General features: G+C 46.2%; 1 protein-coding gene across 5 annotated transcripts in view; it reads left to right on the forward strand.

The window, feature by feature from the left end:
* Positions 1–15425, forward strand: part of NISCH (nischarin) — a 33369-nt gene that overhangs the window by 2305 nt on the left and 15639 nt on the right. For 4 of the 5 annotated variants that reach the window (XM_021710868.1, XM_008054984.2, XM_021710869.1 and 1 more), the window contains exons 2-9: positions 390–473; positions 1251–1433; positions 10257–10305; positions 11300–11463; positions 11793–11888; positions 13236–13331; positions 14510–14662; positions 15310–15378. In XM_021710868.1, coding sequence (XP_021566543.1) covers positions 13299–13331; positions 14510–14662; positions 15310–15378 — 255 coding nt within the window. In that variant the 5' untranslated portion in view covers positions 390–473; positions 1251–1433; positions 10257–10305; ... (1 more) ...; positions 11793–11888; positions 13236–13298. Of the gene's footprint in view, positions 1–389; positions 474–1250; positions 1434–10256; positions 10306–11299; positions 11464–11792; positions 11889–13235; positions 13332–14362; positions 14663–15309; positions 15379–15425 lie in introns of those variants that run through there. The other variant, XM_021710867.1, reaches the window with a different exon arrangement.

Genomic DNA, 15425 nt, shown 5'->3' on the forward strand with positions numbered 1-15425 from the left:
GCCCAGGTGGATCTCGAACCCGCGGGCTCAGGCAATCCACTCACCTCAGCCTCCCAATGCGCGGGATTGCAGGCTGAGCCACCGAACCCGGCTCAGGTTGGGTTTTGAATGACCTGGAGGTAGGAGGTAAAAAACTAAAGAAGTAGCTTGTTGTGGCAGTCACCTTTTCCATTTCTTACTGATGGATGGAGCCACAGGCTTATCCCATGAGCCTCCTAGTGCTACAGCCATGGAGGATACTGAGAGAGGCCCTGCTGCTCAGCAAGGGTCAGGTGCAGGGGCTGGTGGGCAAGGCCATCCTGACTTTGGCTACTGGATGAGTGTCCTACAGCTAGTGAGTGCTGCTGGCTGGCTCCTTTGCCACAGGGCTGTTGGTTTCCCCTTTTTAGGTTTACATCATCCAGGTCACTGATGGCAGCCACGAGTGGACAGTCAAGCACCGCTACAGTGACTTCCATGACCTGCATGAAAAGGTAACCTTTAGATGCTAGGAGTCTATGTCTGAGAGCTTGGGGGCTTTTAGGCCAAGTTCCCATTAAGCCACACGTTAGTTTAACAGCAACTCAGAAAAAAAAAAAAAAAAAGAAAGACAGCAGCAGAGTAGATGATAGACTTCATGTCTATAGTTTACTTATTTAATAAACCAGTTTATTAATGTTACTGCATTTATTAATTACCATGTAAATGGTAGCATTCAATCCTAGCACAAGACAGTCTGCAAGTAACATGTGAATTTCAGTTTTAAGATTGCCAGTTGTAGCTTGGATATGAGCTACTGGGACAGTTTCCCGGGGAGGGGACAGGTTTGAACTTGTTCTACCTAACTATAGCTGTTTGGAGCTTCTATGTTGATATCTGGTTGGGACTCATTTCTTGCTTTGCTTTTGGAGAGTGTTATCTTTTTTGGGGTCATTTGTAGTGTGAGTGTTTTAAAGACACACCACCGCCCTCATTGGTTTTCATTCTGATTTGGAAAAGATGGCACTTTAAGGGACCAACAGGTGTTACTTTTCTGAGTGTCTCCAAAGTCTCTAGATAGAGTTCCTTATCTGGAATTGTATTGGCAATTCTAATACTAATTGGATTTAAAGAGGTCAGATTCCAGGTGCACTGGTTTGATCACTGATCCTAGTACTGCTGCCAGGAGGGGCTGTGGAAATACTGACACGTGCCTATCCTTGGGCTGCTTGCCTCTCTCATAGGCACAGAGCCTCTTGGTCTGTGGTTGATGTGCTTATGTTTTTTTACAGCTCGTTGCAGAGAGAAAGATTGATAAAAATCTGCTTCCACCCAAAAAGATAATTGGGAAAAACTCAAGAAGTTTGGTGGAGAAGAGGGAGAAGGATCTGGAGGTCTACCTCCAGACACTCCTGGCTGCCTTCCCTGGTGTGGCCCCCAGAGTGCTGGCCCACTTCTTGCATTTTCACTTCTACGTAAGTTCCTCATGGGGTTTCACCTTTGCCTGCAAACCCACAACTGCCAAAGCTAGAGGCAACAAACTAATGTAAACCTCAGCTTTGAGGAGAGGCCAGCTGAATTTTGACCCTAGGTTAGAAGATGGAGGGACATCACACTGGTTATTGATGGGCTGGGGACAGAAGCACATTCATTAACAGGTTTGCCTTAAATTAGACTGTGGCTACAGAGATATTTTCCTCCACTACAAGGGATTTTGTTTAGGAAAAATGGCCTGTGGGTGCTTAAGCTAGATTTCCATCCAGGTAGATGAGGCTGAATTAGAAACAACTGACACCTGGCATAGACTCTTGCTGAGTTTTTGGATCACAGCTTGAGACTAGTTAAGGGACCTGCTTGTGAAGGTGGAGTATTACCATCTTGGGGCATATTGTCAGGGTCTGTACTGCCAGGGGGCTGAGGCTGAGGGTAGACACCTTCCTTTGATGGGAAAGTATGTTATTGAGCAACTCTGCACTCTTTTCTGGGTAGAAGAACAACTTTCATGAGCTCCTGGTGACAGGATGAGTTGTCAAACTAGGAAAGGCAGCTTGGCCCTTTCCACTTAAGAGAATTCTTTCTGAGGAAAAGTAGGCAACTACAAAAAGGATATGTGAACCAAGGTGGTCATTCCAGGATTGTAACAAGATACTAAAGACAATCCAAAAGTCCAGCAAGAAGATGTTAGAAAAAAAATCCAAGGGTACAGCCATACGGTTGAATATCATGCTGGTAGGAAGATGATGGGGTAGCTGTGGATTCATTGACATGGGAAAATAAGTATATTATTATATGAAAAGAGCAGGTCAGAAAACATTGTGTAGACTGTGGTCCCATTTTTATAAGAAAAAAGCTCATATGGATATATTTGTCTAGGAAATTCTAGAAGGTCTAAACCAAAAGGCTGAGTAGTTGTCTCCAGGTGATAGGTTTTCCGAAAACATTTCTCCTTATGTGATGAAGATAGGAAAGAATCTACTGCCTTTTCAGGCTCATCTTTAGGAAGAAACCTGTGGGCTATGATCTTAAAGGCCCAGTCATGTTTAAAATACAACTTTCTTAAAGTCTTTTCATAGTAAGACAGCTGAACCTTTCTTGCAGCACTGGAAATTTGATAATAGTGCTCACCTTGGGCCATTAAGCTTGGAGGAGCTATGTGGCATTTACAGATGGGATCTCTGTATGTGCTTTGGATTTTATTTAGCATATACCAGCAAGTATGTGGTTAACAACATTCCCTTTTGTAAACGTATTTTTACACTTTCTTTTCTTATGTGAGAAGAAATTTGCATTCCTTATGCAAGTCTTTGAGATAAACTTCATTGGCTAGTATTTTAAGAAATACTGCACTTTAAAAAAGCTTTGGTCAGCCATTTAAGGATGAAACCTTATGAGCAGCCCTTTGAGAATGTAATTCATTGCTTGAGACTTTGAGGAAAGGCAGTCTCATTGGCTGCCTCAGGTCTGCCCAACTCTGAGCATGAAAAGGCCTGAACTGCTCTTTTGAGACTGGTTTGCCTGAGATGGGCCTGGACCTGGCTCCATCCATGGTTCTGGTGTGAGGCATGCTCTACTCCTTGGAACATTTTGGAGATATTTGAAATTATGGTTATCAGACAGGTCCCCAGGCTATATAAATCCAGGGATTTGAAAAAGTAATTGGACCCATCATTAGATTAAAGCAAGGCTTCTCAGCAGTGGCACTGTGGATGTTTTGGATGAATGATTTGTTGCTGTAGGGACTGTCTTGTGCACTGTTCAGCAGCACTCTGGCCTCTACCCATTAGATGCCAGTAGCACTTCCCTACCCGGTTGTGGCAACTAAAGATGTCTCCAGATACTGCCAAATGTCCCCCTGGAGGGAAAAATTGCCCCCTGTTGAGAACCACTGGATTAGTACTTCATTTGGGTTTAAACAAACAGGTCTAAAAGATTTGTCAGCCTTTTTTCCAGGCTGAATGCTCTCTAGGAAATGTTTTTCTTGACCTTTGTACCATTGGTGTCTTCTCTGAAATTGTCGCTAATGTGTTCCACCTCTTGTTGCTGACATTAGACAGGATGGACCCAGGGAGTTATTTGGTTGTTTTGTGGATTTTTTTAAAAATTGAGGTATAATTCACATACCATAAGATTCACTCTTATAAAGTGTACAGTTTAGTTTTTAGTATAGTTACAAAGTTTTGCAACCATTACCACTCTCTAATTCCAGAACATTTACTCACCCCAAAAAGCAATAACTTCTCATCCCTCTCTACCCCACAGTCCCCAGCAGTCACTACTAATCTTTCTGTCTGTATAGATTTGCCTATTCTGGACATTTCATATAAATGGAATCATACAATATGTGACTTTTTTGTGACTGACTTCTTTCATGTAGCATTATGATTTTCCAGGTCCATTCATATCGTAGCATGAATCTCTTAGTCCTTTTGTGACTCAGTAATACTGTTTTATTTGGGTGTACCACACTATGTTTATCCATTATCAGTTGATGAGCATTTGGGTTATTTGTACTTTTTGGCTATTGTGAAGAATGCTACTGTGAACATTTGTGTATAATTTTTTATGTGAGGCTGGGCATGGTGGCTCACACCTGTAATCCCAGCACTGTGGGAGGCAAAGGTGGGAGAATCGCTTGAGCCCAGGAATCGAACACCAGCCTAAACACCATAGTGAAACTTTGATTCTACAAAAAAAAAAAAGTTAGCCAGTCATGGTGGCACATGCCTGTAATCCCAGCTACTCAGGAGGCTAAGGTTAGAGGATCGTCTGAGCTGTGGCGGTCTAGGCTGTGGTGAGCCATGGTCTTAGAACTGCATTCCAGTCTGAGTGACAGACCCTACTCAAAAAAAAAAAGTTTTTTGTGTGAACTTATGTTTTCATTTTTGTTAGGTACATAACCAGAAATAGAAACTGGGTTATATGGTGACTGTTTTTGGAAAACTGCCAAATTGTTTTCCAAAGTTGCTGTACCATTTTACATTCCCGCTAGTGATATATAGGTTCTAATTTCCCCACATCCTTGGTAACACTTGTTCTTGTCCATTTTTTTGAATATAGATGCCTTATGGGGTATGAAGTGGTATCTCCTTGTGGTTTTGATTTGCGTTTTGCTAATGACCGATGATGTTGAACTTTTTCTTTTTTTTTTTTTTTTGAGTTGGAGTATCACTCTTGTTGCCCAGGCTGGAGTACAGTAGCATGCTCACAGCCACTATAACTTTGATCTGCTGGCTTAGGCAATCCTTTTGCCTCAACCTTCCAAGTAGCTGGAACTACAGACACATGCCACCATGTCTGGCTTTTTGTGTGTGTGATTTATTGTAGAGACGAAGTGTCACCAAGTTGGTCTCGAACCCCTGGGCTCAGGCAGTCCTCTCACCTCGGCCTCCCAAAGTGCCGGGATTACAGGCTGAGCCACCACGCCTGGCTGAACCTCTTTTCATATGCTTATTTTTTATTTTTATTTATTTTTTTTGAGTCAGAATCTCACTCTGTTGCACAGGCTGGAGTGCAGTAGCACTATCATGGCTACTGCAGCCTCGATCTGCTGGTCTCAGATGATCCTTCACCTCAGCCTTCCAAGTAGCTAGGACTATAGGCATGTACTCCCAGCTAATTTTTTGATTTATTGTAGAGATGAGGTCTTACCATGTTGTCCAGTCTGGTCTCGAACCCCTGGGCGCAGGCAGTCCTCTCACCTCAGCCTCTCAAAGTTCTGGGATAAAAGGCCACTATACCTGGCCTCATATGCTTACTGACCATTTATATATCTTCTTTGGAGAAATGTATTCTATCTTTTGTTCTTTCAAAAATAGGGTTAGCTTTTTTAATTGTTGAATTGCAAGAGTTCTTTATGTATTTTGGATAGTAGACTCTTACCAGAAATAGGATAGGCAAATAATTCCTCCCATTCTGTAAGTTGTCTTTTCTTTTTTTTTTTTCCTTTTTTATTTTAAAGACAACTTGGGATGTCTTTTCATTTTCTTGATAGTATCCTTTGAAGCACAAAACTTTTAGATTTTGATTAAGTTCAATTCATCAGTTTTTTCCTTTGGTCATCTGTGTTTTTGGTGTCTTATCTGAGAAACCATTGCCTAATAAAGATTTGTAACTATATTTTCCTTTAAGAGTTTTGTAGTTTTAGCTCTTACATTTAGGTCTTGGATCCATTTTCAGTTAATTTTTGTATATGATGTGAGGTAGGGGACCAACTGCATTCTTTTTTGGTGTGGGTCCTTTTTTTTTTTTTTTAAGCCAGAGTCCCCTCTATCACTCTGGCTAGAATAACTGGAACTATAGGCTTGCACCATCACATCTGTGCAGATCTTTATGACAAGGAAAAAAGGCACTACTTCTCTCCCAGCTCTGGGATGGAGAGTCCAGGGATGGTGCAGCCTGTGTTGCAGGGAGAGGGCAGACTGCACAATAGGCCTATTGCTCTACTGTCTCTCCAGATAGCTGTGCCCTGATCCTCCTTGACCCATGGTGACAGACCTCATCACAGAACCCCGAGAACAGAGGTTTTCAAACTCAGTGAAATGGAATCCTACGGAGAATTCCAGCATACCATGCTGGGGAGGACACTTGGTCATTTAACCTCTCTGTCCCGGTTCCTCTACTGTGAACTGCAGATTGATGACCCAGCACCCTTGTGAATCCTACAAGAGTCTAGGCAGTGAAGGTCAAAGGTTTAGAAGAGTGGTAGACCCAGGGTCAGGGCTGGCCATGTGTTAGCCATTACTGGACTGTTCTGGTAAGGAAAGACACTCAGTTCTCTTGAAAGGTATTTATATTCTTTTCCCTTTTCTTGGAGTTGGAGTCTCATTCTTGTCGCCCAGGCTGGAGTGCAGTGGCATGCTCATGACCACCGCAGCCTCCACCTGCTGGGCTTAGGCAATCCTTCCACCTCAGCCTTCCAAGTAGCTGAAACTACAGACGCACGCCACCATATCTGGCTAGTTTTTTGTGACTTATTGTAGACACGAGGTCTCACCAAGTTGCCCAGGCTGGTCTTGGATCCCTGGGCTCAGGCAATTCTCTTGCCTCAGCCTCCCAAAATGCTGGGATTACAGGCTGAGCCGCCACACCCGGCCATATCCTTTTCTTATTTTAAAGCCAGTTAGCTAGAACAAAGATGCTTTTCAAAAATTGGAATCAGGGAACTGTGTTGAATTATTATCATCTTTTTTTAATTTTATTTTTTGAGTTGGGAGTCTCACTCTGTCACCCAGACTGGAGTGGAGTGGCACGCTCCCGGCCACCGCAGCCTCAACCTACTGGGCTCAGGCAATCCTTCTGCCTCAGCCTTCCAAGTAGCTGGAACTACAGGCGTGCGCTACCATGCCCGGCTAATTTTTTGATTTATTGTAGAGATGGGGTCTCGCCAAGTTGCCCAGGCGGGTCTCGAACCTGCGGACTCAGGCAGTCCACTCACCTCAGCCTCCCAAGGCGCAGGATTACAGGCTGAGCCACTGAGCCCAGCTGAATTGTTATCATCTTAACATTGGCTTTAGCATCTAGTTTATTTCCATCATTTGTTTTAGTTGCAAAGTACTGAAGCTGTGAACGATAACAGACTTCTTTTCAAATCACAGTTTTATAACTCTTTTCAGTTAAAATTTAGATTGACCTCCTCACTGGGGAATTTTTGCCTAAGATTGAATCATGTATAATTTGCCTGACTCCTGCTAGAATCCCTCATTGCCAGCATAAACAAAAGTTAGACGAGGACCCCCAACTCTTTTCATGTGTATCTAAGCTATACTTGGGTGATGGCCTCAGTGACATGTAATTAATTCCCAGGCTAACACCCCACTGACAAGTGTGCTACTCAAACGTGTGCCAAGCAAAAGTGCCAGAACCTGGCTAGGGCTTTTCATTTAGTGCCTTGGGGTATGCTGCATGCTCAGTCAGAATGTAAGCTGCAGAGCCACCGCCCAGAGAGTCCATGGCATGTTTATGTGAAGTTCAAACCTCTGCACAAGGCTGCACACTGACACAGGCTCCTGGCAGGGGGTAGTGAGGAAGGTTTGTATTATAGTTTGTAAACATAGCAATAACGATGTCTTCATTTAATTGAAATTTTTATGAGGTATAAATAATGTCCTTTTTAAAAGTACATTTCAGTTCAGACATTCATGGAACCCCAAAGCACTTCAAGCCCCTTCACCACAGATGGGGTAGAGCACGTGGGGCATGTCCCCACAGGTGACCCTTGGGGAGTGTCTGCAGCAGCTTGGGCCCAGGGGCCACTGAAACTCCCTGATTTCTGCCATGGGATGGCTTGACATTGCACACCTTTGTCACAAGCCCACAGTTTGGCCAGAGAAGTTTCTGATGAGGCCAGTGTTCTAGCTTTGGGGGCTGAGTCATTTCTGTGCTCCTCTATGATTCGGTCTCCCTGCCAAGATGAAGGTTGACCTGGGAAACCAAGTTGAAAGTATTGCAGCAGTATGCACTTCCTGTGCCTCAAAGAGTTGGGAGAGAAATTATTAGGGTTTGCTTTTGAGATTCCTCAGAAGCAAAAGCTTCTCTTTGCTTAGTAGGAACCCTTGGCCCTTACTTTTACTCTCTCTCAGCATTCTGCATTTTCCGGAAATTCCAGCTCTGTCCTCTTAGAGGGGCTGGTGTCCAGGGTGATTTTTCTTTTCTTTTTTCTTTTTGGAAGAGAAATGCCCAGCTGGACTTGAACTCCAGAACTCAAACAGTCCTTTTACCTCATCCTTGAGAGTAGATTGAACTACAGACACATGCCACCACACCTGGCCCAGGGTGATTTTTTCACTGTTCTTTTGGTGCTGACAGCTGTCCAAGGAAATGTGCCATTGAAAGTGAGGGCTGCTCAGTGTTGATCATGGGGAACTCTTCCCATGGGACAACTGTAGGAGCCTTGTGTCCATGACATGGTAACTGAGAGGCCCTGGAGCTGCTCTTGGGAATTGAGGTGGACATAGATTGATAGCTCCTGGGACCTGCTCTGATCCAGGCGATCTGATGAAGAGGGTGGGAGAGTGCTGATCTGTAGACAGGGCTTGGTTTTCAAAACCTTCCATGGAGAAACAGCCCTTGGGTCATGCCAAGCTCTTTCTGGTCTTCAGTTCTTCACATCTGCCAAAGGGAAGGTAATTGAGTTTAAGTGACTGAAGTTGAACTTCAGAGTGAACCTTTAGCCTCTCCTCTCACTTCTTGCTGGAACTCTCTCCTGCTCAGAGCCTGCTGTGTCCCTCTGTTGACCCTTTCACATTTAGACCTGCACCCTGCCAGACTCTGAATCCCTTGAAGCTAGGGTTCTCTTTGCCTATTTTGCTCCCTTTGGCTTTTTGTCTGTGGGGAGGAGGGAGGGGATTATTCTCACACTGTATATAAACTGAATTTCAAGCAGATTAAAGACACTCATTTTTTAAAGATACTGTAAGAGACCAAAAGAAAATTAGGAGAATATTTTTATAATCTTGGGGTAGGAGGAAAAGGCTCCAGAAAATCACAAAGGAAAGTAATTACAGGTTAAACAACATAAAAATGAACAACTTCTTTGTCAGGAAAGCCACCATGAACAAAGGTAGGACATACACAGACTGGGAGGAAATATTTGCAACATATGAACAACCATTAAGATAGCTGTGATATATAAAAGACAATAAGAAAAAGACAAACAACCAAAGAGAAAAACAGGAAAAGGACACCCTGTCCCCTGTGGCCTGGTGCCTTTTGAGTCCCATAAACACGTGAATTGCATGTTCTGGTGGCAGTGATGTTCCTGTGCGTTATGAGAGTGATTATGTAGCCTCCATCTGGACCTGTTTACGAAAAGACTTGTTGGCTGCCATCTGTCCATTTGTTATAGTTCTTACCTGAGGGATGCGGGGGTGTGGGTCTGAGACTGGGGGACCATACCAGCCCCATGATTATACCACTGAAGTGCTGAGGCAACTGGTTGTGTACAGAGAGGCCAAGTGCTTGAGTGTGACTTTGCCAGTTTCTGGCTGTGCAGAATCAGAGGGTCACAGCACCTTTTCACCTCAGTTTGCTCATCTGTGAGCCAGGGTTCAGGAGAGCAGCCTCTTCCTGTGGGTGTGAGAGGGTTCAGGGAGCCAGGACCTACCAAGTGCTCAGGCTGCTGCCCAGCATGAATTAAGATCCCAGCAAGTTAGCAGCTCATGACTAGAGGCTTGTCCTTGCCATGCCTCCATCCTCATATCATTTAAGAAACAAGTTCCTTCCTGCCACTTTCTTGTGCCTCTGGACTGAGTGTTACTGTTGTGCTCTGGAAGGGGTGAGCACAAGAAGAACAGATGCTCACTCTTTCCTGACACACTTCTGAAACATTGGAGAAAGTGGAAATGGTCATTCCCTGGGAGAGTGGGCTCTGGGAGTCCCTCACCCACTAGGGTAACTGGAGCTTCTTTTCCAAAAGAAATAGGACTTCCTCTCTGTCACACCCTCTTCTAGGAACTCCCAGGGCCAGTTTTGGAAACTTCTGGTTTCCCAGAAGCCTTTGGCATAGCCCTGCCCTGCTGGCTTCCTGGGCCATAGTGCACTCAGCCAGTACCTGGGTGGACTGGGAGTTGCAGCATTTGTCTGGTTTCCTTCTGCTTTTGAGGAGACATTTCAGGCATTCACATCACAAGAGTATTTAGCTTTCCTTTCTGACCCCCTTGCTTTGTTACAGGTTTATCCTCTCCTTTATTTTGTTTAACCTTCTAGAGAGTTGGCACTGCCAGAGCAGAGCAGGTAGATGCAGGGATTCCAGTGACTGGGGCAGGTGGACGATCTAACCCCAGGTTTTGTGTTCTCTGCAGGAAATAAATGGCATCACTGCGGCACTGGCCGAAGAGCTCTTTGAAAAAGGTATGTGGCCATAGGTCCTTAAAATACTGGGCACAACTTGCTTAGCTCTACTAGGCAGCCAGAGGTCCAGAGTGACACAGAACTCAATCTGTTGTGCTTCGCTGAGTGAGTCCTAGCTGGGATCCACTGGCTTGGGGTTGTTTGCTCAATTTCCTAGACCTGGTCTGCATCTAAGCCTGCCCGCCTACTTGTGCTGTAGGTAGCCAGGTCTGAGGAGCTATGGTCCTTCACCTTGGGACTTTGGAGTGCCTGTGTTGGGGACTCACCCTCAGGCTCAGGAGCTACTCCAAAGCCCTGTGGTAGGGTGCTGGGTGGTTGGTGGCATGTTGCCTTGCACCTCGTTTGTGCTTATCTGAAAGGGTAAGTTAGATACTGACCTTGGGTCCTGTCCCTGCCAGAGAGCACAGTAATCGTAGCTAGTGTGTAGTAAGTGCTACCTTCTACCTGGCCTGTGTTTAGCATTTCCTTGCCTTCCCCCAGGAGCCACAGGTATAGACGGGGACCCTGAGGGTCAGAGGCCCAGTAGCCTGCCTGAGGATACGTGACTGGAAGGAGTAGAGCAAGGACCAAGGCAGTCATTCTGGCTCAGAACCCTTCCTACTCACAGGCTCTGCACTGTGCTGACCTCTTAGACCTGTACACCTGAATGTCTGCATCTTGGAGGTTGCAGCATGGGTCTGTTGCCCAGAATGCTGCCTCTCATCGGCTTTACCCTGGCTTAGTGCCTTCAGTCTTGGCCTCAGTCCTCAGGGTGGCTCTTCAGCCCCATGGCCCTGCCCTCCTCAGTCATCCCCTGCCTAGGGTTGCCCTGTGCCCAGGGTGTACTCGGGACAGCCACTCCTGCATATTCAGGGCCATGACTTTGCCCTGATACAGTAGGTGTACATAATAGGTATTTGCCAAGTGTTTGTTGACTGTTGGCCTGGTGGATAGAGGCCCTGGCCGCATGAGGGCTGGGGATGGACACTCATCCCTCAAGATGTGGCTGTTGCAGGTGAACAGCTCCTGGGGGCCGGTGAGGTCTTTGCCATCGGGCCCCTGCAGCTCTATGCAGTCACCGAGCAGCTGCAGCAAGGAAAGCCCACATGTGCCAGCGGAGACGCCAAGACTGACCTTGGGCACATCCTGGACTTCACCTGTCGCCTTAAGTACCTCAAGGTAAAGCTGCAGCGGTTCAGTTGTGGAGAACCATCAGCCAGTGGGAGTGAAACCTGCCTGAGGGCCTAACAGCTCACTCTGGCTGGCCCTATATTAAGGAGACTATGGGGAGTTATCAGCAGAAGGCAGGCCAGCTGGTATCCTTGGCACTGTGGTTCTGGCTGTGGGCACCAGGGGGCAGCCGTGACTTTAAACCTAGGCCTTAGCCTGCTTTGTTGAAGGCAAAAGTGAAAACTTCAGCCTTGTCTGCTGCTGCCACTCAGCCCTGTGGACGTGATGGGGAGTGGTGGCAGCATCATCCCTGATTCAAGGTACATTTTTGGCCTCAGGTTTCTGGCACAGAAGGACCTTTTGGGACCAGCAACATTCAGGAGCAGCTCCTGCCATTTGATTTGTCAATATTCAAGTCCCTTCATCAGGTGGAGGTAAGTCCTGGGGCTGCTGGGATGCAGATAGAGCCAAGCCCTGTGCAGGCATCTTCTCGCTCCTGACTCTGAAGAGGGAGTGATTGTGATTTCGGGTATCTTGATTTCATCATAAGGCACTGTTGCTTTCGTGTTTGGCAGTGTGTGACAGATTGCATGTTGGTAAGCCAGGCCTTCTGAAGGCAGAGAAGAGGGGCCCTCCTGTCTTTGGCTGGTCTGTGTGTCTCTGCCACTGGCATTTAGACAGGGCAGAGCACCTGCACCTGGCTCCTACTGGGCCTCCTCACAGGGTCAGGGTGAGTGTGCTGTTCAAGTTGAAGTCTTGGGAAGTCATCCTAAGGGTCAGCCAGTTCCAAGTCTGTTTCCCGAGGTAGATCAGCAAAGGGCTTTGAGAGTGCCCTGCTTTCTGGGTGCCCACACATAACAAGAAATGCTTTGCATTACTGACTACTGAATTCTCTGGTTCACAGTGCCAGTTTTGTTGTCATTTTGAAAAGAGGGGGAGACAGTAATGAATACTAAAAAAAGGTTTTAAAGCATATTTTCTTCAGTATGGCTTTATGTTCTGCCCTGTGCCCCATGTCTACTTGACTGAATCTTCCCAACAGCCCTGGGAAGAGGGCATTTTTAGTCCCATTTTATAGTTGAGGAAATAGAGGCTTGAGGAGATAAGGAAGTTTGGCCAGGACCCCACTATTAATGAGGGGAAAGCCGGGATTTGAATTTACCTGAGTCTGATTTCAGAGCCTCTGCTACCCATTGGGCTACTCTGCCTGCAACAATTTAGGCTTTGTCTCAGAGACCTTGAGGACCATGCCACCTGATGGAAACATGTGGCGTGCTTCAACCACTGCAGACCCAGTGAGGGCTGGGAAGTGAGAAGAAGACTGACCCAGCCCTGCTCAGCAGGCAGGTAGCTCAGGGAGTGTGCCTTGGCCTGTACTTTTCTCCTTGCCGCAGCACACTGAGGCCAGTGGAGCAGGGGCTAGGCCAGCAAGAAGTCCCATCACATTCACCATGTTGTAGAGGCCCCTTGATCTTCAGCTCAGCTTTCACAACCCACACTTTGTGTCCACCTGCCCAGCCCCAAGCAGCCCTTTCAGAAGAACTAGAATTTGCAGTTCATTGTGAGTCTGATAGATGCCTTTCCTCCCAGATACTTCAGAGGATGTTTGGTCAGCACTAAACTCTGAGAAATAGACTTAAATTTTGAGTCGTCTCCTGTCTCTGAGGATTTGAGGCTTGCCTATTGTTATGCTTTTGTGTGGGGGTGATGAACACCCACTTCCTAGGGCTTCTGTTGGAGCAAGGATGCCATTTCTGAGACACAGCTGTTCCTTGTTCCAGATAAGTCACTGTGATGCTAAGCACATCCGCGGGCTGGTCGCATCAAAGCCTACCTTAGCCACGATGAGTGTCCGCTTCTCAGCAACCTCAATGAAAGTAAGCTTCACCTGTTTCCTGCCTAGGGCACTGTCTATGAGACCAGGTGCCTGGACTATCCACACCCACTGAGGATGGGTGTGGATGCTGCTATGTGTGTCAGTACCCAGAGCTTGACCTTCCCCTGGGCAACCACTCACACAGGACCTCCTGAGACACTTTAGTTCACATCATCACCCAAAATCAATGTTGTCAACAAGACATTTTAAGAAACTGGGTTCTTACCCCCCCAAAAAAAAGTCCTTGTTTTCAGTGAACAGATTGTTAAGCTGTGGCAAATGACAGGGTCTTAGAGTGATATAATAGCCCTTTTCTCTTAGCTTAACAAGCCTGGGCTCCAGGGACTTGACGTAGAAGGTGAAATTGTGGAAGTGCTAGGTCCTGTTGTATGTACGTGAACAACAGAAACATTTGAATTGGGATTATAGGAACTTTACTTTTCTATTTGCCTTTGTATGGGTTGCATGTTGCTAATGGTAAAATCCTTTCCAGAGTGTAGAAAAAGCATAAAGTGGCTAATTTTATGACTTAAGGTGTCCAATCAAGATTTGGGCTTGGTGAAAAGTTTTTCTGTTGGGGCTTGCGGAGAGAGTGAGGGCGTTGGGTCACCCAGTCCCTCTCTGAGCATTCCTTGCTGCCTGGCAGCAGGAGCTTGAAGTGACCCATTTCGAGAATAGAGGTCTTTGGGTGTCACAAATCAAAACAAGGAGGCCTCCCTCCCTCCCTTGCAATGGTCTTTGGGCTCCCTGCTGCCACCATTGTCTTAGTATCACTGGACTTTGTCCCTGTGAAGTAACAGTCAAAAGTCCTGCTGTCCACAATGAGGACCACATCGTCAGCTTAGAGAACTCAGTTACCTGGAAACACCCTGAATTCTGATCTGTAACCTCTGAGATTTAAGCCAGAAAAGTTATCACCATGTAGCTGAAGGCCCTGTGGGCTTGAAAAGCATTGCTCTAGAAGCAGGACCAAGCACATTCTAAGTGACTGTTAAATGGCGGAGCTTTTCCTTATTTCACAATTGTTGAAAGCATATGAACCAAAGCCCTGTTTAAATGCAAGTTCACTTCCACATGCTAAATATGCTCCAGCCCTTCCTCAAATTTTGCAATGATTGTGTTCCCAGTGAGTGTTGCGTGAGGGCCCGAGTGTGGTGCTCAACAGATGTTCTTATGCAGGAAGTCCTTGTTCCTGAAGCGTCAGAATTTGATGAGTGGGAGCCAGAAGGCACAGCCCTGGAAGGCCCTGTGACTGCCATTATTCCTACTTGGCAAGCACTGACCACTCTTGACCTGAGCCACAACAGCATCTCCAAGATTGACGAGTCTGTGGTATGCTCTCAGCATCGGGTACTGGGGGCTTCTCTGACCTGACCAAACCCTGAAGTTGGATATTTAACTTTGCTTTTTCTGGAGGACCTCGGAAAACCTGTATCCAGTGCTCTGTGCATTGTCTACGATTTTAAGTTAATTTCAAAATGGGATTATTTAAAATTGGTGTGGTATACCTAAAACCAAATAAAGTCTATTATTGCATGTACATTTGTTATAATAGAACCACAGTAAGTGATATTTACTCCAAGGAGCGGAGCAGGAAAATCACTCCGTAGATTATAGATGTGCCCGTGTAAGACTGACATCCAGAGGGCATTTGCACAGTAAGAGTGTGGTTCCTGTATTTGTGCTGCTTGGTGGGTGTAGGCAGAGTTGAAGGACAGACTCTCTTCTCTGGCTGGAACCTTAACGTGTGTCATTTTTACAAGCCAAGTGTTCTGTAAAACTGGTAGATAGCACCTTTGGGTGTATTGCTGGCTGGGCAGCAGGAGGTGTCATGTGAGTGGCCCTGCAGGGACATCCAACCAGGAGTCGGTGGTCAGGAGGAAGGGTACTGGGATGCCTGTCCACTGTGTGCTGGCACTGTGTAGGATCCAGTGGTCCAGCCTCCTAGAGTAATATCATGTGTTCTTTTCTTTCACAAGAAATTGATCCCAAAGATTGAGTTCCTTGACCTGAGCCACAATGGATTGCTGCTTGTGGACAATCTGCAGGTAATATCTTTGGAGACCAGTGCTGCCTGCAGGTGCTCCCAAGGTCC

The sequence above is a fragment of the Carlito syrichta genome, unplaced genomic scaffold (genome assembly GCF_000164805.1).
Source record: "Carlito syrichta isolate Samal-C Ts95f unplaced genomic scaffold, Tarsius_syrichta-2.0.1 Scaffold301625, whole genome shotgun sequence".
In the NCBI taxonomy this organism is placed as follows: Eukaryota; Metazoa; Chordata; class Mammalia; order Primates; family Tarsiidae; genus Carlito; species Carlito syrichta.